The sequence below is a fragment of the Perissodus microlepis genome, chromosome 15 (assembly GCF_051167445.1).
Source record: "Perissodus microlepis isolate ML-2025 ecotype Zambia chromosome 15, ASM5116744v1, whole genome shotgun sequence".
NCBI lineage: Eukaryota > Metazoa > Chordata > Actinopteri > Cichliformes > Cichlidae > Perissodus > Perissodus microlepis.
Window position 1 is genome coordinate 16,853,243 of NC_140475.1, and position 23,557 is coordinate 16,876,799.

A 23,557-nucleotide genomic window follows, 5' to 3' on the forward strand; every position below is an offset into this window, starting at 1 on the left:
ACTCGGCTGGAACAAATGAAACCATGATAAAGATTTAAGTACAGTTTTTAAAACCCAGTTTGACAGCTTGATTTTTTTTTAACAGTTGTTGAGGCTTTATGATCCAATAAAATGTCTTTAGTGTTTAAAAAAAACAGAGCAACTGGCACCAAAGTTGATCCCAATTTGGACTAGACCACAACGAGGAAAGATGTCTCCCACCTCTGGCCGCAAAGGACCAACCAACAGCCAAAATGTGACAACGACTGAGCCAGTTGTGTTTTTGCACTGACACAGTGGAGCATTTTTCTTAGCCAAGTGTTTTCATGATGCAAATTCAAACAGCATTTGTTGATTGCTCTGAGAAAAACCAGAGACAATGATTGTGTTGGCACTTCCGGATTGACCCATTAAAGAAGCGGTAGCTGTAGAAATATAAACTTGTCATGTAAAAACCTTATATAGGGGAAATCAAACCACACTTCCGCATTTTTAGTGGTGATTGATGATTCTATGTATGCATTGGCAATCCTAACTCAACTTTGACTTCAACAAATCCTCAGCCAAGGCATAAAACCAAAGCAGTCTGTCGGTCTACCAGCAAGAGCATGCGAAAACTGCCAAGGTGAATTGTCTATACTCCACGAGGAGCATGGACAAAGGAAGAACCTGTGAAATGTTTGGTGTGAAGCCAGGTTGTTTTCTCTAAAATTAGAAGATATGGCACTAGACTGGCATTGGCACAAAAAGCTCCTTTCTTGTACCTTTTCTAGCCTAATATTTCTGCTTACCTTGTGGTTGCGTCCATGCTTGTAGAGCAGAGAGACGATGGATTTAATGTGACCTTTCTGGATGATGTTCAGAGCTTCTGGGCTTTCTACCAAGATACAGTGGAGGACTTCCAGAATACCTATAGAGTTACACAAAATGTTTGTCATTTAACAAAAGAAACATTTAGACCACATCTCAACATCGATAGCACATTTTTGTCCTTTACACCTATCAAAAATCTTTAATTGTTTTAGTTTTTTTTTTTCCCTCCTCAATTTTTCCACTGAAAGTTTCTCATCATACCTGATGAAGACTCCAGTCTTTCGAGTTTGCTGACCAACCAGTCCAATTTTCGGGAAAACTGGGTACAGTTGTTCCGGTTTCCACGAATCAGTGCAGCTTAACAAACAACAAAGATTTCACAAAGAAAATATTAATATTATAAAAGTGCATTCAAGCAGCAGAATATCAGGTGAGTGGATACTGCAAACAATTTGACTTTGACTAATGAATAAGCATCAGGTTTTCCTGATATGACATATGTGCATATGAAAACTCATTAAATCTGAATAGAAAATACATGAGAAAAATTGTAAAGGCACTATTAAACCAACACCTCTATGCCCCATAAAAAGTTGAGGTGTATTCTCTTGTACCATCCTCTACACCTGTGGGTGACATTAAGAAGTCTCCTTATCAATATACTGTCTCATTTCTCACCATTTAGATTCAGGGACAGCAGACGGATAATGTCTGTGAAACACTTTAACAGCCCTCTGTGCCAAAGGAATACTGATGGGTGTCTAATCTCCTTTAATTCTGCGCTCTCAGCCAAGCTATAGTTCAAAATGAACACATGGCTAGATCCACAGTTTGAGTCAAGGGCAAGGATATTCACTGTGACTGATGTGAATGTGAAATTCAAAGGTCAAAGACAGGCAGGAGAACCTGGGGCTGCACAGACTACAGGCTTTAAACCATGGTTACATAATCATACAGTGTATTAAGATATACTGTAATATTGCTAAGGCTTTAATGAAGACATCAATTTAAAGTGAAACAATTTGTCCCACTGAGTCCAAGAACAATTACATCTCATTAAAGAAATAAATAACAAACAAGGAAAAAAGTAGATTGTTCAGTCAGAAAATAAATGTGACAAAGCAGCCATATTTATTTTATTAATGTGTTTATCCATTTTAATATTACTCAGTTTTTGCACACAGGACATTAGAATGTGTGTCTCCTTCAAGACGTCTGGAGAGCTAATCACGAAGACTGCTTCAAGAGTAGAAGGCTGTGTTAAAGAATAGAAGCGGTCATACCAAATATTGCATTTCAAGCTCATTAGAATTGCACAAACTCTGTTTTTGCCCTAAATAATGTATTTCCACATATTTTTAGACATGTTTCAATAAGCTGCTATACCCATTTCCCATTTCCTAGCCAAATATAAATAAGAGGAGTGAATCAAGAAATATGCATAATACTGTACATCTTGCATCTTGTGTATTATAAATACCCACTAAAGTCTAGAATAATGCAAACCAGCCAATTAGAACATCGTTATTTCAGATCTTAGACTTACATCTGCATTTTGGAATGTAGCTTGGTGTAGACACACAGTAGAGGAGGTTACACATCTATAACTCTAGGAAAACTGGGCAAACTTTACCTGCTTAAGTTGAGTAATGTCTCCACACTAGTAAAAATCTCTACAACAGGTGGCCATTGTAAATAGTGGTGCGATGTTTTTATGTTTATCTTTAATACACAGCCTGACTTAACTTCTGGGGATCGTGACTTTTTAGGGCTTCCAGCCAGGATATCTGGGTAGCAGAAATGCATGCTAATTTAGGCTCAAATAAGCTAATTAAATTGACATTTTCATCAGATTACAGCTGATGATATGTAGATTTAATTTTTGCAAATGAAATCCCTCTCTTCATACGAGTTTGTAAAGATCATCAATAGTATAATACAGTGAGGCTCATGGAAAATTCCTGCTTGGGGTGATATTGATGTCCATAATCTCATCATTTAACAAGCACACTGCCTACTTGGACAGATAACAGACCAATAAGAGAGAGAAGGTCAGAGCAAACAAGGCCCCGACACAATTCATCATGCAAAATCTGCTACGCCATCCTGCCTTCTGCATCCTTGAGGGTGACCTCTCTGTGGGGATGGCTAGAGTGTACTCAGAGGAGTGTATTTGTGGGTTTTGAGCATGTGTGTTTGTGTGTAATGTGTGGAAGTACATGTAGGGGAGGTGGTAATGATTACAAAGGCAGTCAAGGTGAGCCAAGTGGAAGCTGTTGATGGGAAAACTCCAATGACAGCAAAACAAAGTACCCAAGAGAAAGCGGTCTGAAATAAAACTTTTCAGGGTCAGAGCTTTAGCATTCATGGCTCAGTGTGAGGCCCCGAGAGAATCAGATAATGCCAACACCTGCGATGGCTGGCATTTTGTTAACGATGCCATTTTGCCTTCAAATATTCAGCTCGATGCTCTATGATTATATCTACACTGCTTTCAAAACACACGTGACCTAGATGAAAGCGAAGGCAGACTGTAAGACTGCAGGAGGCACTGCGTTTACATTTAAATGTCATGTAAGTGCTGTGACAAGCTTTGAACTGCAGATGTGGAAGGAAGGAAGGAAGGAAGGAAGGAAAAGAATGGCATTAAGTGTCAATTAAATGATGCGACCAGCTGCTAACTCCAGATGTGGAGTGAAAATGTGAACAACAAAAAAAGTGAGGAAGTGAAGACAGAAGGGAGTAGAAAAAAGATAAAATAAAGAAGGTGGGAAGCGAAGGAAAGGAAGGAAAGAAATGAGGCATTAAGGATGATCTAAAAGCTACAATATGGAATGCAGGAAATAAGGGGTGGGGGGTTAGGGAGATGAGAAACATAGAAGAGATGGCAAATTCAGTCAATGAAGACACTGAAGGAAGATAAATACTACACGTCTACCCTGAACCAACAGCTGGCAGTGTTTAAAAAAAAAAGAAGAAAAGAAAAACAAACGATGTGGATATTTCATGTGATCCATCACTCAACTGTTTACCTAAGAGTTCATAAAGCAGGTTGAGAATGTCCTTCCACGCTGCGCCAGCTTCCTCCCCAGCCACCTCCCCGAAGTGGGCTGCACTGTCGTACAGGTTCATTCGATCAATGCATTTGGACAGAAGACTCAGCATACCCTGAGAAAAATAAAATATATATGCATAATTATTGTGTATTCTTTTACAAGAATTGATAATAACTGAATAGCAAGGAGCTAAACAAATACAGATGATGAAAGATTAATAGGGACTCATTAAAATACATTAAATTTATGTAACCAAAGTCGAAACATACATTCATTTAAGAACCTAAGGTTTTAACCACTTTCCCCCCCACACATACACACACACAAAAAAAAAACAAAAAACCACATCCTGCATAGCATCATCTAAATGAGAAACATCATAGAATAGAATAGAATAGAATTCAACTTTATTGTCATTGCACATGCACAGGTACAGGGCAACGAAATCATCAGTGTATGAGAGGTTTTCTTTTTGCATAGAAATTAATCACACCACCCACTCTCACCTCCTCTTTGAAGAGGTCCTGACGTTTGATGAGTGAACGGAGAAGACACTGCTTCTCTTCATGCTCCAGCTCAGAATCGGGCTGCTTAAAGTACTCAATCAAATCATTCAGTGTCTGTAGCACCTCTTCAACGTACCCGGCCACCGCTGTAGACTCTCCTGCTGCAATGCTGTCCAAAGCTCTGGGAGGAAAAAAGGCAGAAAAGACAGAGAGGGTGGATCAATGTGTAAAATTTTACAAAAATTTAGTGTGGAGTTTTTGCTAGAAGCAAAGAGAACCCTCCTATAATTACTTGATGAAGTTGGTAAAGAGGAACGTGGTGTTACGGATGATGCGTGCAGCCCGAGACTCCTCATGTTGACAGCGCTGGAGGATGAGCCCGTCATCCATGTGGCCCTCAGAATGTAGGCAGGCCTAGCAGGACAAACACACATGTGAATATTAATTTTTTAAACTAGGATGCAACAAGATGCCAGTAACCTGCTGGAAACTTCTGTCCTGTCAGACTTTTGAAAACTAATCTGTGTAATATCTCAAATATTCTAAAATAAAACCTAAAATGAACGAAAAGCATATATGTAATCACTTTTTGTGATGTGCGAGTCTTCTATGGCTAGTGAGTTTACGTCACCAATGCTCAGTGAAATCTGACTTACTGTAATCAAACAGCCTAATTAAAAAAAAGACAGGGGGGTGGGGGGAGGATTTAAGTGTAAACCCACCACCCGTCACCTCCAACACGTCTGGTGCTTTGGCATGCGGCCAAGGCTGCAAGGTCTGCCTGGCGCCAGCACGACGTGGTATTTGATGTCCCTGGACAAACGCCCGGCGATGAGCAGCGTTTATATGCCACCCTAATCCTTCTGTCTCACCCAAAACTAACTGTCACCCTCCACGTGGCCAATTATCACGTTTAAATGGGTTTCAGCCTCATGTGCACTCTCTGTGTGTCTGCAGAAAAGATGGGAGTGAAGTGTGGGTGACCACATCTGATGTATCCAAGGCTAACATTTTTAATGCATGCTCAATCATCCAGGTAAGGAAATCCCAAAAAAGATGATTCTGTTCATCTGGATGTAGCGTTTTCTATTTTGTCACTCATTCATATGACTTTTTCAGTCTCAGCTGACTGCAGGTTTCCCCAACCTTATAAACAGTACATTTGCATAATGACTGACACTAGCACCATTGACTAACAATGGGCTGTGAGGTCAGTTTCATGATCATAAATATGCATATTGTCATGACCAGTCACAGAGAGTTGGGGAATGGCTCCAATCACAACACTGTAAGATGGTGAAAGATGTGTCCTTAGGCCCCCTCCTCGATGGCCCCCTTCACTCACCGCTCAAACCAGCGTTCCTCTCTGTCCAGGATGTGTACATGGTCATCATTGAAAGAGTCCACTGGCCTATAGGTGTAAATAGACTGCGGATTCCTAGCTTGATCAGTTAGCTCTTCTGGGTTGTGTCATCCGCAAACATTGTTTTCAGTTCCAAAAGAAAAACATTTGACCTGAGTTGGTTGGGTGTTTGGAAGGCCAGCCATATAGCCTACTGCTCTGACTGTGTGTTATTTGCGTATGCACTCATTGGCTTAGAGGAATGGCAGGCATTTATGGTCATGTTGTAAACAGATGGCAGCTATATATGTTGCATATTTGTATCACTACAGTATGTGTTGTGCAATAAATTATTTGTAATTATTCCTGGAGCGGTTGCTTACTCATGCTAACCATAAAAAAAGAAAAAAAAAACCAACCCCAAAACAGGTGATTATCCAACCATGCAAAGTGGACAACTGCAACAAACCCAGAGTTTTACTGTCTGTGAGTTACTTCCTAATTTCTCTGTGTAGGTTCTCAGTCATCCACATCATGGTAGTCTGAGCTTGAAAAGAAGTTGTTGTACTTTGTGAAGTCCAGTCCCCTTCTTTTCTGCTTAATTTGCACCATTGAAGTAAAGTATCGACTGGCTTATATATTATTAGTTGGAGCAGATGAAGGGGTCAGTAGCAGAAGTGCTCTGCTCAAGAACTTCATTATACCACCTTGATTACTTTAGTGTACAATATGCTGAGATGGAGTATTTTTTCCAATAAAGTCATTTTAGCATAAACACACAGGAAACCTGGGGCCGGTCAGCAGTACTCCTTTTGTTTATTGGTCATGTAAAATATAATCAAGTGACTAACGACAGTACAGTGTGCTGTGCATATGGAGGTTGAAGGGAATTTGGTGCAAACTTATTAAAAGTTTGTCCTTGACCAATAAAAAACAGATTACCTGGCTATTTTCATAACAGTTATTTTGACATTCAGCATAAAGAGAGATGTAATAATGAATATTTGTTATGGTCATGTTCAATTCAGGTGGGCATAGCTGCTGGTATTGCACTTAATGGAATGGGACCGTAATTACCTTTATCTTAAATATACACTGTAATTATACCCTATGAAGGGTCAAAATAAGTGTGAAGAAGATCTATTCAGCTTCTAATTTGATTCATCTAAATAAACATAAACAACGTGTATTTTATGTATTGTTTTGTTGTGACAGTCCTGCAGGGACAGAGCCCTGGTCAATTTATTTTCATCAAACAGGCAAAATTAAACTGTTCATTAAATGGTCCCATCTACATCCCAGCTACATTAGTAAAAGTTACTGCAAAGTCTATTGATGCATACTCAATCATCTAGGTAAGAAAATCCCAGAAGGCTGATTTTATTCAAGTCCAAATCCAAGTTTTAAAAGAAAAAAAATGCATTTACCCTTCTTTTTAGGGGACCAAGACGAGATGATTTGGCATCTGGCGCCTGGTAGGACAGCCACAGTCCTGTTGCCACATGCATGATGAAGCACACAGAGTCTCCGTACTTGATCTCTGGCACGCCCATGCCATCAATGTCCCTCTTTGGGCCAGTATCTCCCTTTTCCTGTAGCAGGAATATACACAGATTAGCAAAGAGACTCAGACGGAAATAAAATCACTCACACACACATATGTATACATACATATATATACACACACACACACACACACACACACACGGGCATGCATATATATAAGCCTGGAAATGTGACAAATGAAGATGTATTGTGATTAGATGGTAATCAGAGATGGCGGTTGCGGAGAATGCATTCATTGGCCTGCCAGGAGGTTGCTGCCGGCCTCATTAGCTCTGCTACATTTCTGGCACAGCAGAGATGGAGCGATGCCACTGATTGCTGTCGACAGCAAGTAGCGAGAAACATATTAAAGCCAATGTTCAACATGGCGAAGCTTTGACCTTTCCAGATACAGGAAATAGCAGGCGCAGGGGGTGTGGATAAGGGCTGGAGAATAAGAAAGTTATTAAACAATCTATATTCTTCTAAAGAAACATGAGTTCTAAGTAAGAGCAATGTTTTGCTGCATTGCCAGGAGTATGATAGGAAAAGACTTTGAAGTGATGTGAGTCAGAGGGATTTTTACACTGCATCCACTGGGGATAAAGGGATATCCATAGGAACAAATGGAGCTCTGTGAAGGTGACTCAGTGTGCACTTTATGTGGTTGTAGCCATTTTAACAAAGGATAATAATTATGGATTGTTCACATATAAAAACAGTAAATCCCCCCCCCCCAAAAAAAAAGCTGGATCTCTTTAGGTAAGGGAGGTTCAGCAATACATATAAATTTAGTCTTTTCTCCTTTTGGGTGTGTTTTTTGTTTTTTTTTAAAAAAAAAAAAAAAAAAAAAAAAAAAATCACAGATCAACAGAAAAAAACAAATACACAACCTGTAGTTTTATCACACTCCTGTGCTACCTTCTACTGCACAACTTATACAACAGTGTGTACCATAGTCATGGGAATAAATAAAAGACTTTTTCCATTACTGTTTCAAGTAAACCGTGTGCTCCTCTCTCGTGGTTATATCCAGCGTCAAGTCATTATTTTTGGACTACATGCTATCAAATGAGAGCCACACAAACCCTCAGAGTTCAACAGAGTGAGAGTGGGAGAAAAATGGATGTGCAACTGCAGGAAAGAAATGACTAAAGGCAAATAAGAGAATACAAAGTAGGTATCTAAAAAAAACACTATCAGTGCATCATAATTATTTTTAATATTGCAGTGGTGAGGGTGAATTTATTTTTTCTCCCTAATTGAAAACAGCTACAGTATATGCAAACCAGATGCAATTGCACATGGACAACATGACCGCCTGCTCCAACGTTTACAGTGTTGTCAACTCAGCAGCTATGAAAAGGTTATTTTATAGTGGAATGGCATGAGCTCATTAAGGGCTTAGAGACTCGCTTTGGGAGTTGTTGATGAAGTAGTCAGGGTGAGATATTTTGAGTCCTCTTTTAATGAGGTTAGTTAACTAACAACATTTATTTACACCAACCCCCCAGAACGGCTTCCAGATCTTGAAACTGCCTTGCTCAAAGCGCACATAAGAGTTAGCTTTAAAACAGACAGTATACAGTGTTGTGAAAAAGTATCCTTCCTGATTTTGCATATTTGTGATACTTTAAAGTTTCCAATCATCAAGGAAATTTTAATATTAGACAAAGATAACCAGAGTAAATACAAATGGGAGTTTTTAAATTATGATTTTATTACTTAAGGTAGTTATTCAAACCTACGTGGCCCTATGTAAAAAAAAAAATAAAGAAATTGTTCCCTAAACCTTGTGCACATCAAGATGTTTTTGTACAGTCGCTTTCTTATTTCTGAATCATAAGAATCACCTTAATAGAGGCAAGTGAGGCCTGCAGTTCATTAGATGTTATTTTGGGCTCTTGTGTAACCTCCTGGATGAGTTGTTGATGAGCTCTTGGATTACTTTTGGTAGGTGGGCCACTCCTGGCAAGGTTGTTATAAGTTTTATCCATTTGTGGATAATGCCTCTCTAGCCATGGTTCGCTGGAGTCCCAAAGCCTTAGAAATGGCTTTGAAACCCCTTCTAGACTGATAGATGTCAGTGACTTTGTTTCTTAGTTTCTTTAGATTGTGACAGGATGTGTTGCATTTTCAGATCTTTAACTCTACTTCGCTTTGTGAGTTCTCTTTAAGTGATTTCTTGAATCAACAGGTCTGATAGGGAAATTAAACTTTGCTTTCTACAAAACAGAACCAAAAAAAGTAGTTAATCACATTTAATTTGAGATTTAACAAAGGGTGCAATTACTATTTTGTACAGAGCCAGATATATTTTGATAGCTTTTTTTCACATTTAAGTGTGACAAAGACGCAAAAAAATACTAAATCAGGAAGGGAGAAAATACTTTTTCACAACACTGTAAATTATGTTTATACAGGCAAACAGAGCACTGACCTTGGAGGCCCTAAAGCAGAAAGCAGTGGCCGTGGTGTCAGACTTCACTCTGTCCTGCAGAACCAGTCCACGGTCTTCAGTCAGAGCAAGATAATGGCCAGTAGAGAGATGGCATAGTCGGAAGGGCTGGCCCCACCGGATGTGGCTACCACTCCAGCTAAACACAGAGAACTGGTGTCACAAGCTTTGAGTGCAACATTGCCCTGAAATTTCTAGACTTGGTCATCTGTGATTGTTTTCACAGCATAAGGAGAGTCAGGCTTGGAAAATGCTTTTTCTCACATGCAGCACATGTCAGGAGGTGGACTGTTTGCATTAGGTGAAGCTTGCTGAATATAGCCTCCAGGCTAGTAGTGAATTCACCCACCCACATGTGTTCATTCTCACATCCACCTCCATTGAGTAATCTCTAGAAAAAAAAAAAACTTTCTCAGCATTTTCTAATTTTCCCCACCATGGAACCAACGGGGGGTTGATTTGATTCTTTTGTTGCAATAACAGGTAACAGGTACTCTAAATTGAGACTGTCGACATAATTTAATATTTGAAAAGAAGTTTTTAAATTATTTTTGCCAGGTTTTCTTTATAGAAAAAAAACAAAAAACAAAAAAAACACTCCGCTATATTAACACAGACTCTGCAGGCACAATATTTAGATCAAAGTGCTCTAGACAACTGAGTTATCCACGTAAATTGCCCAAACTATTCTGCATGTAACACTGCAAATACAAAGCTGACTTCATTCTAGGAAATGAATATCGCACCAGTAATGTAGGATTTACCATATTTCCCTTCTTCCTATTTAAAAGAATGTTCAAATGCATGTAAAAAACAACCTTGAATGGCACTACCAACTAAAATGATTTCACATATCAACTTCAGAGCAGCTCCAGTTTCTCTCTACAGATGATGCAATTTGGGAAACATTGTTCACAATTCTCCCTTAAGTCAAAAGTAGAGACATGAGCCTTAATAGTCGCACCTGTGGCACTTTGAAAGTGTACTGAGTCTGACAGGAATTCCCAGTGAGAGCTGGCAGCCGATGTAACTGGTGAGAAATTGCGTGGGTGGCCAGTTAAAGGAAAATGTGAGAGAAAGGGGGACGGTGATAGAAGAGAGGTAGTTCAAAGCGGGTGGTAAACAGAGCCTCGAATTCTGGAAACTCTGCCAGTTAATTGGTACTGACAGCTCGGAGAAGAGATAGATGAAGTTTATATATAACCTGGGAACCTATAGCCTCCCACAATTTCTTTGTATTTTGTTAAATAAAGGGAAATATTTGCAGTCATTTATTGAAACCTAAGGAAAACTAAATAGGAATATAGTATATAATGCAAAAACAGAGTTTGCACTACACTGATGTCCTCCCCCCCTGCTCAAGATAATCCCACACTGCTTCAAAAATGTTAGGATCTAGGCTCAGGGGAGGCCAATCCATGTGTGTTTGTGCGTCTTTAATCCAGGTATGCTTTTCCTACACTGACAGTGTGTTTGGCATTACAGTCATGCTGAAAAGCTGCCAATCCAATGGTACTGTACATTTCTGCATTCATAATTCCATTAATTTTGACAAGATCCCCAAAAGTAAGTAGTAAGTAAGTAAGTTTATTTATTAAGCGCTTTTCATAGACAGGTAGTCACAAAGCGCTGCACACAGAGATTAAAATAAACAGTACGATAAATAGCAAAATGCACAATATACACAATATAGAGTTTAAATGTAAATTAAAAATATAAAAATGTAAAAAGCATTGGTCAACAGAAAGCTTGTTTAAACAGTAAAGTTTTTAACTGTTTTTTAAAGGATTCCACAGAGTCAACCAAACGTAGTTGTAGAGGTAGACTGTTCCACAGCCTTGGTGCCACAGACTGAAAGGCTCTGTCCCCTTTCGTCTTCAGACGTGTTCTGGGAGCAACCAACAAACTCTGAGTCTGTGAGCGGAGACAGCGAGCAGTAGTGTATTTTGTGAGAAGCTTGGATAAATAATCTGGGGCTTGGCCATTTAGTGCTCTGTACGTTAAAACAATAATTTTAAAACGAATTCTAAAATCTATTGGGAGCCAATGTAAAGAACATAAAATAGGAGTGATGTGAGCTCGCTTGCTAGAGCGAGTTAGTAGTCTGGCTGCTGCGTTTTGTATAGCTTGGAGGCGAGAAAGAGATGATTTATCCAAGCTGGTAAACAGGGAATTACAATAATCTAAACGCGATGACACAAATGCATGGACAATTTTTTCCAGTTCAGCTAAGGAGACCATATGTCGCAATTTAGAAATATTCCTTAAATGAAAGAAACAGGAACGAGACAGAGATTTTACGTGTGAGTCAAGGCCCAGAGAAGAGTCAAGTATTACTCCAAGATTTCGAATATTTGGCTTAGCAGAAGAACAGAAAGGGGCAAGAACCTGACTGATTTTAGAATATAGATCAGGAGGAGCTATGATCATGGTCTCTGTCTTGTTCATGTTTAAAACAAGGTAATTGTTAGAAAGCCAGTCAGAAACCTGAGTTAAGCACTGGACTAGGGTGGACAGCCTATCCAGCTGATGAGGCTTAAAGGACATATACAGCTGAATGTTATCGGCATAGAAATGATAAGACAGGTCACTAAAAGACTGAATAATGCCAGCTAGAGGAAGCATATAAAAAGAAAATAATAATGGACCCAATACTGAACCCTGTGGAACCCCGCAGGTTAGGGCAGCAGTGTTAGAGGAGAACCTATCAGTCCTAACAGAAAAAGTCCTGTCTGATAAGTAGGAAGAAAACCAGTCTAAGGCAGTTCCAGATACACCAGCCAGAACCTTCAGCCTGTTGAGTAGGATTTTGTGGTCGATGGTGTCAAAGGCAGCGCTAAGATCAAGCAAAATGATCACGGAACAATTTCCTGCATCAGATGCCATTAGTAGATCATTATAGACCCTTAAGAGAGCGGTCTCCGTAGAGTGCTGCTTTTGAAAGCCAGACTGAAAAGGGTCAAAAATCTGCAATCGGCATAGTAAGGACCTGAACTGATTTTCTACAATCTTTTCTAATAACTGGCTGAAATGCAAACTCTAAACCATGACAAAACCTCCGCTATGGCTACACATGGCTGTAGAGACACACTTTGTACCTATCTCCTGACCATAACTGATGACAAATTGAACTACATTCTGCTACTGACTGCCAAATTGCACAATAATTAGAATAACAAAATAATTTCTCCCCATTTCCATCATTAAGAATGGCTTTGTGACAGCTACCTTTCCACTGAGACCATTTGTGAAGAACCTTTAGTGAACAGTAGAATGATTAACTGAACGGCCGTATTGATTTTAAGTCCTGTGTCCCCTGTTTGTGTCCAGTTACTTAAGGACATAACTTTCAGATACTGTTTATTTACTGTAGGTAATTTTTTTAGGCCGACCACTTCTCACCTCATCCAGTTTAGATAATAATATGTAATTTTTTTCATGTTCTTTTTTATCCCACTCAAATAAAACAATCCCTTTGTGTAATTTCTGAGAGAAACATATCATATTATTTATTTTATTTGTGTTTTTGAGTCAGATGTTACCTGATCCTCAGTGGCTCCACTCTCCACAGTGAACGGGCCCTTGATGCTCCCTTGCCAGCCTCATAGTTAACTATCCTAAAAGCAGAAGACACAATGTGGGCCTCAGTTAAGTAATTTAAGTGACAGAAACAACATGAACAGTCCAACATGGTATGCCTCTGTTAAAGCTAAAAACACCCTCTGTGAACTGGATCCTGAGGGAAATCTGGCTCCAGATTAATTTGTTTTTGGAGACATTTTGATGTTCTCAAGAAAAATATCACAGTGTCTCCATATATACGATTATTCCTGCTTAAACCTCACTTTGCAGGTCAGAAAACAAGAGATTCTTATATTTTATGGTAGTGACTCAGGAGGGAGAAAAAACTGTTGGGCTGAAGGCTATTTCAGTGCTTCTCAATAAATAACAGCCTTGTAACCCTTCACACAGGATTACAACAGAAAAAGAGTTTGGATTGAAAAAAAGAGATCTCAGGTGAATTTTCCTCAAAAGAACAAAAACAAAAAAGTGGATTGAAAAGTAAATTTTGAACTCCTCCTATAACGTTAACATATGTGGTAAGTGTAAACTTTTGCAGTATTTCCTCACAGTTTAAGACAAAAAACAAAAAACTTTTTTTCAGTTTTAAAGTGAAGCTTAAAAGTGACAACATTTTTTTAGTTTATTATTTATCATCCTCAAAACTATTTTCCCAATGGTTAGTTTGAAAGATTTAATTAATTTAATCAATTAATTTAATTACTAACCTCTGCTCGTCTTCACTCTTGTCTGCTCCAGGGATGGTCAGGCTCTCATCATGCCCATGACAGAGACGCATCACATGTCCACCAATTAAAAAACCTAACAGGCAAAAAAAGTTCCATTTATTTAAAATAAATCATTTATTCTAATATATGGCTGCTTTGTTTTCCATCAGTACATTAAAATGATGACAGGAAATAATACATTTTAAAATTATTAAAAGGTGGACTTTCTTTGAAACATTAACTTAAAATTGTGAGTTTAAATTAAACAGATTTTATTTATTTAGAGAGACACACACACACACACACACACACACACACACACACACACACAGTCGTGTTTTCACATCCTTGTGGAGACATCTAATTGACATAATGTTTTCTTTAGCTGCTTACCCTAACATTAACCATCAAAAATGAATGCCTAAACCTAACCCTAACCTAATTGTAACCCTGACACTAAAAATCACATTTTGAGTCTCAGAAATGTCTTCAAACTTGTGGAGACGGGGATTTTGTCCCCATAAGAGCCTGTTGGTCCCCACAAGTATAGTAAACTTCCAATTTTTGGTCCCCACAAAGATATGTTAACATGGTTGTTGGGGTTTTTAAGCTTACCTACTGCCATGTTACTTGATGAGCAGGTAGGCTGGACATTCCACAGGGTCTGCATGAAGGAGGCATCCACGTGGAAGTTGCCATTGGAAATAGAGAGATGCTGGAAAAGAGAAGCACAGTTACGCAGGGAACAGTTGACCTTGAGTTAACCAGCTGTGTTAGCAGCAGGAAAACAGGGACATACAACACAATTTAGCAACAGTGCACAGACGAGGAAGATGTCCAAGCGCCTGGAGTTGAAAAGAGATTAAAACATGTCGTCCTTCTCATGAGGAGGACATGTTTTAATCTCTTTTATCACTGCAGGCCAAAGGCACTGCTCCATGTAACATGCCCAGATAATGCAATAATTCATTTGAGAATAAAAAAAGAAAGAAAGAAAGAAAAAATAAATACATTTGAAAAACACCTACTCCTGGTAGGTTGCATTCAGATGAAAGTGAAAAGTCGATATGAGTTTAGCTTTAGGCTATACCCAAATAAGCATTGATGCAAGGATTTCTAACACATACAATACAGGCAAAAGGGTTTGGCAGCTGCCAATGCTCACACCCTAGAACACCATTAGGACGTCCTTTAATTGTTCCAAAATATATTCTACAACATGAAAACAAGTCTTTACGAAATTCCCCTGAAAACATCATACTATCATACTATAATATGAGCACCAATTGAGTTTTCTTTCATTTGCCTGTATTTGTCCTAGCATGTCATTTAAAAATGTCTTAATCTGTAACAGTAGACATTATGGATTAGTAGAGGTCTATAAATGCCAAGTCAAAACATCTATGCACTGTCTCTCTCAAAAACAATTTTTATAATCCTCACATTTATCCAACAAAATCACCCTGACTTGATAAAAAGACATAAATGCCCCTGTCCTAAATGACAGCAATACATTCACTGTGATGTAATGAATGACAGTAATAATGCAGTGATTGCTTTTGCATTTCTGAGGTGTCCCATTCTCCAATAGCTGAATTTCCGACAAGCTACTGCAGGTACAGGCTTTACAGTATCTTTGCCAGATTTGCTTTAATTGCATATTTTCCTCCCCGAAGGACTGGTATGGCCACTAGAAGAGAGTGCAAGTCACTTTCCCATGCCAGGCACGTCAATGTCCCTCACTTTTGCCATTTCTCGCTCTGCCTCTTCCTCTGTTTCTCCTCAAATCCCCCTCTCCTCTCTTTTCCATGTAAGTTAATTGAGGTCAGGTGTATAGCTCTGCATAGTGGAGACAGCATTAACTCAAAGCTCATCAGTCAGGCGGATGAGTTTCATATAAAACATTATTAAAAAGGACCTGCATGGGGGTGGAGGGGGCATGGGAGGGGATTCACAGGTAATCAGATTTCTAGTTCAGATAGCAAAGGAAGGTTTTGTGAGTTTCCCTCCTGAATTGCCTTGTCACTCCAAAGTTGGTGGGAGTAAGACCGGTATCAGGGTTATCCGAGTGCTACGAAACTTTCCAAAAGTATCTTTTCAGGCAGACGGTGAACCAAAGCAGATAACTCCAGCTATGTGGGGCAAATAATCTTCAAAACAGAACCACTCTTCTTTGCATACGGCGCATTTGGTCTTTCGAGTTTAGAGGAAGACAAATCACCTCAGATATAAAAAAATAAATAAATACCTGGCAGTAAAATAAGAAAGCTTCCAAAACAACAGCAGAAAATATCTGAATTAAGTGAGATTTGACAAGCAAACCACACAAAAGAAAGCGAGAGATTATACACAGAGTATCGGAAACACAAGAGTGACTCTGATGTAATCTGACTGTTTGAAGAACAATACACATTCACGAGAGAAATCTGGAGTAAAGATGAAGGAAGAGCATCTGATTTAATGAAAACTGCTACAATTAATCTGTCATCATGTTTAAAAGCTGCATCCTCATTTTTAGTGGGTGGATAAATGATGTCCTTAAGTACTTTGGTGAACTACAGTGTTTTTATAAGAAAAGTTACCAGAAGAATAAATTATGTTTTCTTTTCTGCAAGCTGGTAAATGTTGCTTTGAATTAGCAAGCTACAAATAAAATATACGCCATGTGCTTGTCTATTAATGCATCGTATTTATGGCTTCCTATGAAGCTAAATAACTTCCATATCATCACAAGAAGAGGTAGTTTTGCCTAAATTATTGATAAGGTTCAGTCAAGCTACTCCTACAGTTTTACAGATGGATAAAGTTTAACTGGATTGCAATGTCAGAATTCAATTTTTTTTAAAAATTAATCTCTTATCCAAAACAATGAAACAGAGTCTTGGAGATAAAACTACACAGCTTGTTTGCTTGTGACACTAGGACAAAACTAAGGAAATTTACATTTGGTGGATTATTTCTTTGTTGTAATAATGCTTCTTGGTAATGAATCCTATATGACTGGAAAGACTGTTTATTTCCCCTCAAATGGTCATCATTTGTGGCAGAGGGGTCATTTGGTTTATCATGCATACATTAATCTCAGTCACAGGTGCGCTTCTAATGCCTTCTGCTCTTGTGAAGCTCTTTTAGATGTGACTTACTAGATATCTCTCCGTCGACACACTGACAAGAATCAGGTCGTCTCCAATGCGGACTTTCTCTCCCTCAGATCTCTGCTTGGATGCAGGGTGAATGGTCCACCAGCAGGACTCTCCTATTGACATAAATACACATAAAAATAATATTCAAATAAGTGGCAACAAGTGGAATATAAAGCTTGGGAAAATCTACTGAGCAGTGCAGACACATACATGCCCTTTAAAAATCCCTCCTCTCTTTGGTTAGATCCTGTAGAAGCAGTGGAACTGTTTCCTTATGATAAATGACCTTATGCTTTAGTTCAAATGTCAAATATAGCTGTACTGTGCACACACACACATGTGGAGTTTGAGTATTTCTCCCAATAATTCAATCTCAAAGTTAAATCAACCTGAAATGATCACTCCCAAAGGCTGAATTCACCTGAAAGCAGTAAAATCTCTGAAGTGCCTAATAGTCATACCATACCTATTGAATCTTCTTGCAGTCCGACATCAAATGACAGCTTGTCTGTCAGAGACCTTGATGTCTTCAAACAGGTCAAGTACTGGTGAGTGAAAAATGAACTAATGTTAGGTCAAATGAAACACTAAGACTAGCCATAAGAAGAATTCAGCTCATGTTAAAGTGTCTCATTGAAATACAGGGGTGAATTTAGTGCTAAATAATTAGTATATTAATCAGTTAGTAAGGAATTCATTCATTGATTTTCTGTTTGAAGTTATGATTAAATGCTACTGTGCAAAAGTCTCGAGCCAGGTCTTATTTCTTTCTCTTTTTTTTAATATAAAAATGAGAAAATGGGTGCAAACATACTTGTAGATAAATGATATAAAACCAAAACAGAATTTGTCCAATTCTAATAAGCTTGAAAGTCACCTTTATACTTCAACTTATCCTAAACTCTCTTAGGCAAGCTTTCATGCCTTTTCTTCAAGTAGTCTTCAGAAATTCTTCTAGAAGACTGTTGAAGGACATTCAAAGCTTCTCTTTGTATGTTGGCTGTCATTTGTTCTGTTCTCCATTAAGATCCCACACTGCTTCAATTATGTTGAGGTCTGAGCTCTGGGGAAGCCAGTCCATGACTGATAGTGTTCATTTTGCATTTTTCAGTTAATGCATGCTTTTCCTCCGCTGGCAATGTGTTTGGGATGTTTGTCATGTTGAAAAATGAAGCAGTTGCCAGTAAAGTGTTTTCCAGATGGCACTGGATGGTCGAGCAAAATCTGATGGTGCTTTCTTTGTTCTTAATTTGATCAAATCTGACAAGAACACCCCACTGGATGAAATGTAACCCCAAACTATGGTAAAAACATGTTCTACAAATGGCTGTAGACACTCACTACTGTACTTATTTTCTGACCTCTTCTAATACATATTAAAACAATACTGTAAAATCCAGATTCATTGTTCCAAGTCTCGGTGAACAGTAGGTCAGAGCCATATATCAGGTCTCTTGTCAGCTCTTTGTTGATTTTTTAAAAGGACAGATACATGTAGATCCTGTTCATCTGCTGTAGATTTGTGTTTTGTTTACTCCTGATAAGTTCATCTTCCACTTATCCATATTCCTTAAACTTTTTAAGGACTACACATCATGCAAAGGTACTCCTAAGGCAACACCTCTCTTGGTGACCTTAGTGCAAAAAATACCATTTAATTTCTGCCAAACTGTGTTACTGTTGTTGGTTTTTTTGTTGGTTTTTTTTTGTAGATTTAGCTAAAAAAAAAAAAAAAAAAAAAAAAGTGTATTTTTCCAACAGGCCATTAGTAACAACGTATGTAAAGATACAATTTAAAATTGGTTCTTTACCAAGTTGTGTTATGTGCAGATGCAAAACTGGTTCATCACTTGAGCTAGGTGGCTTTTTTATGTTGAAATCATACTGTAGGTCATTCTTCTGAAAGTATAAGGTTCAAGGACTGGACTGAAAATGGGTGACAAAGCAGCCAAAGTCCAAAGAAAATATTTGAAAGATCTCCAGAAAGCTTTAAGAACTATTGTTCAAGACCACTACAGAAAAAAGACAAAGTCTTTCTTTTTGGAAATGAAATAAAAAGAAACAAGTGGTGGCTCAAGACTTTTACAAAGAATGGTGTGAACTGCAGATTATGTTTTTCCAACTTCAGTTCAATCAAAAGCAACTGAAGACTTCACAATCACGTCATGGTTCTAATATTTTTAAACACCAGGGCTTTTTCATTAAAGATTCTTTTTAGGTAGATCTAAAAGAAAATCTCCAACATAATAATACATTTACTTTACATATTAATTGGAGTCTTATATACTCATTTTTTGGTTTCTTTTTCATCAAATGGGAACAAATAATATAAAAAAGCAACTGTCATCAATAATGTAACAGACTTTGCTTTTCCCACATGAAGACCAATTATGTTAACTCGTGCATACTTGATAAACAGACCCCATGGTGAGCTAGGAAAATCCTTGTCCCTTTTAACTTTCTGTCATTCTTGCACATTAATACTCACCATGCCACTGAAGGAGTGGCGTAGGAGGATGGCGTGACCGTAGAGCAGGGTCCGGTGTCCACCCCCCTGACCTGCCTGCCAGGAAATAAACAGGTAATAGATTATTATCATACCCTAACATTCCTGACCTCTGAACCCTGACAGGTTAGTATCTCCCACTTTACTTCTGCATCAGTTATTAAAGTGCGAGTGGCTTTACGCTCTGTGCGAGCAAAGCATGGGACGTCCTGGATCAAATATCCTTTACTGAAGATCACCATTCCAAGTGCAAGCGGCAAAGAGAAAAAGAGGAACACAAAAAACTCCATTCACAGTCAAACAAACACATAGATAGTATCACACTCAGTAGATAACTTGCTCATTCTTGTGACAAACAAGAATAACTGTGAGGTTTGGTAGCAAAACACCTGAGGAAATGTGAGGAAACAGATGAGAAAAAAAAAAAAAAAAAAAAAAAAAGAGTGGATCCTTTATCATCATGGTGAATAAAGAAATTGCTTCTTACCTTTTTAATCAACCTCTAGCAGCAGAATAAAAACAAAAAAATAAGATGACCATAAGCAGCATTAACTAAACCAGGTCTGCACAAGCAAGGTTCTGGCATTCATGGAGTCAGCTCACATTTAAATGAATTAATTAAATCAAACTCAAAGATTCATACGACACACGCACAAGAAGGTTCTTGTTAATTTCTAAAGGTCCTGCTTTAATGTAATTAGCAAATTTGGCCTTAAACTGCAAAATGTTAAAACAGTTTAGCTCACACGTGTATTGAAAGTCATATTATCAGAGCTGTAAACAGACACTTTCTTCTCACCTACAGTACATTTAGAGCATCCACTCAGATTTAACATTTCTTTAAAGTTTAAACAATGATTAGGCCCTGCATCCACTCAAGCAATGCATAGAGGTTCTCCACTAGTCTAGTTGTCAACATTAATTTGTATTTAATGGTAGGTTTACATTCAAATTAACTTAAAGGGAACTCCCAATGGTCCCCTGACCCTTAGCCAATTCTCATTTGGCTTCAAAGTCTCACCCAGATGGCTTGAATAAGTGAGACGAAAAAGGAAATGGAAGGTTCGATCAAAAGAAAAAGAAAAAAAAAGGGGGGGGGGGAAAGAGTATCCAGCAACAGCTGGGAGGGGGGTACCGAGAGAGAGCCAGCCTGTATTTCAGGTCTGCTGTCATGCTGACACATCACTGCCAGGAACTGTGACCTTTGGTGTGGTGCCCCTCCTGTGTATAAGCACTGTATCCTGAATAGCTAGTACTGTTTTATGAAATTTGCTAGACAGTATTTTGTCTCGCTTACTTTGTCTCGTATTTTGTTGCAAAAGGATAAAGGGTGTGTGTGCTGTATACTTATGGATAATTGTGGTGATTTGAAGTATTTTTCTTGTAGTCAGAGATGGAAATAAAGAGGTAAAAACTGACGATGAATTGTTCATACTACCATTTATTGTCTCTGAATCTAAAGACTGCCATGCTGTTGCAGTGAGCAACATATTTCATGATGTGGAAATAACTCTATGGAGTCATCAGGGCATTAAAAAACAAAACAAACAAAGACAAATCTGAGCCATACCGGTTTCGGGTATGAAGCCAAAATGCTAAAGTAATAGGTGAAAAGCATATCCCATGTTTCAGTATCTTGTAGTAATCAATTTATATATGAGTTTCAGTCTCCTACGTTGTTGTGGATGGACTTTGGCCCACTTTTCTTTACGATGTTGCTTCAGGTCATTGAGGTTTGTGGGAATGTGTTTATTTGTAGTTTTCTTAACATCAGCATTTCAGTGGGTTTGAGGTCTGGACTTTGCTGCCGTCTTCCTGTGTCATGACCCCAATTATAGCCAACCTTTAGCTCTCAAACAGATATTCTCATATTTTACTCTACCAAACCTTTGGTAAACAGAGGACTTCATGGTTGACTTTCTTACTGCAAGGTGCCCAGGTCCTGTGACTGCAAAACAAGCCGAGATCATCACCGCTCCACCGCCATGCCTGACAGTTGGTATGAGTTGTTTTTGCTGCGCATTATGACCGAAAGGACAAGCCAAAGGACAATGTCCCAGACGCCTAGTGGTTTGTTCAGATTCAACTTTGCAAACCTAAAGGGTGCTGCCATGTTTTCATTTCTCCTGGCAACCCTCTAAACACGCCATACTTGTTCAGTCTTTTTCTAATTGCCACATCATCAACTTTAACATGCTAACTGAGACCTGTAGAGTTTGCACAGTTTGACCTCGGGTTGACTTTGCTGAAATGTCCTTTCCTGGTTATAAGCATATGTTAAAATCCAGACCAGCAAACTATCAGAACTTCTTCTTTTACAGAGCTGGTCAAACTTGCTGAAGAACAGTTAATATGCTGTATTTGATTAGCAGTACCTGGCTGTTACTGCTTCCATAGGAATTAAAAGGGTAAGTAAGCATGAACTAAGTTCTTTTTGTTTTGTGTTTTTTAAGAACAGGCTTGCATTAAATCCTGTAAAACCTGCCTTTCTGACCAATGACCAGCTTCTGCAACACATACTACAAGGATTTCATTTTCTACCATGCTTACTTTTTTGCTGGACGCTCATCAATTATTGACCAACTATACCTAACCTAATACCTAGAGTAACTAAGATAATCCCCACAAATATATTCTTGCTTGCATTTAAAAATGTGATGTGTATGTACAATTGCCAATACTCATTTACAATTACAAGAATTAATCACTGTCCATTTTTTTCCAAGGCTTGCTGTAAAGCTTCTGAAGGTTTTATAGCAAACTGTGACTAATGGATCTTCCTAAATGTACAGTTAATATCTGATCTCATATGGAATGGCCTGAGGATGGGAAAAAGCAAAATAATCAATTTTCCAAGGAGGAGGGAAAAAAAAATTCAGCCCAGTCTAATTTGCTAAGTACCACCTGATACATTGACTTTCATGTACATATTTAATGTGCTGTCCTTCGAATCACTGGATAACATACAGCTTAATTTGCTTTGCATTAACTTAATAAAATCACATTAAAATATCATATGCATTGTGATGTTGACATGTAGTTAATAATAATAATAATAATAACAAAAAAATAATAATGAAAACATTCATCCAGTAATCTGATCCCAAACATTAAAGGTGCACTGAATAATCCTCAACAGCTGTGCATGTGAAGACTCTGAAATCAAAACTGATTTCAGGACATTTCCTCTTGTCAGTACTCTTAAAATCAATTGATGTTAGAGACCAAACCCAGAGAAAACAGAGAAGCACACCAAGACCACAAAGCGAGTTTCCTGCCAAAATGTGGGTTTTCTACATTAAACAAATTAATGACCAAGGATACCACTTGTAAGCTAAATTTATGATATGTAGCAGAGATATTTCAAGTTGTAAATCAAGGCTTGAATTTAGTCCATGAAAAAAACAAACGGGGATAATAAACGCTTGAGCAAACGATTAGCAGACTTTTAAGCGCTTACACACAAGGTATACAGGCAAAGACATTTTACTCATGAGCACAGTTTGACAGTACCAATGGATGTCTATTTCTAGACTACCATAAGAGCTCTGAGACAAGTTAATCAATTGTCTTTACACTAGTCTGACCACTGATGAGGAAAAAGCCTAATTTACTATCTTGAGGATGTCAATGCCCCCCCAAAAAAGTGTCCTTTTAATTCTATTAATTGAAAATTCATTTAAATGTACCACCAGTGGCATAATAATGGTGGTATAAAATATACTACCTGTCTTCTAGTTACATACATGACAAATAAAGCTTTCAAGACAGTCAAGAAATAGACGTTGCTTTAAGTGAAAGCACTTAAAGTTTCAACCATTTAACTGCCAGTAAGTACGTCTGTCATGCACGCTGACAACATGATGGATGAACAAGCTGATGGACCTACCCATTTTTCATGGTCAGCGCTCTAGTAACAC

At 38.3% G+C, this 23,557-nt stretch overlaps 1 protein-coding gene across 9 annotated transcripts in view; it reads right to left on the reverse strand.

Moving 5' to 3' along the window:
* The window catches only part of ryr3 (ryanodine receptor 3), a 113,677-nt gene that overhangs the window by 66,428 nt on the left and 23,692 nt on the right, over positions 1–23,557 (reverse strand). For 6 of the 9 annotated variants that reach the window (XM_084952473.1, XM_084952470.1, XM_084952469.1 and 3 more), the window contains exons 4-18: positions 23,527–23,547; positions 20,125–20,139; positions 19,620–19,694; positions 17,598–17,676; positions 17,132–17,244; positions 14,604–14,703; positions 13,989–14,082; positions 13,242–13,316; positions 9,682–9,838; positions 7,124–7,288; positions 4,647–4,768; positions 4,355–4,535; positions 3,825–3,960; positions 1,054–1,149; positions 771–889 (exon numbers count right to left, since the gene is read on the reverse strand). In XM_084952473.1, the coding sequence (XP_084808599.1) occupies positions 771–889; positions 1,054–1,149; positions 3,825–3,960; positions 4,355–4,535; positions 4,647–4,768; positions 7,124–7,288; positions 9,682–9,838; positions 13,242–13,316; positions 13,989–14,082; positions 14,604–14,703; positions 17,132–17,244; positions 17,598–17,676; positions 19,620–19,694; positions 20,125–20,139; positions 23,527–23,547 (1,548 nt within the window). The remainder of the gene's footprint in view (positions 1–770; positions 890–1,053; positions 1,150–3,824; positions 3,961–4,354; positions 4,536–4,646; positions 4,769–7,123; positions 7,289–9,681; positions 9,839–13,241; positions 13,317–13,988; positions 14,083–14,603; positions 14,704–17,131; positions 17,245–17,597; positions 17,677–19,619; positions 19,695–20,124; positions 20,140–23,526; positions 23,548–23,557) is intronic. The other 3 variants (XM_084952471.1, XM_084952476.1, XM_084952477.1) reach the window with 1 other exon arrangement.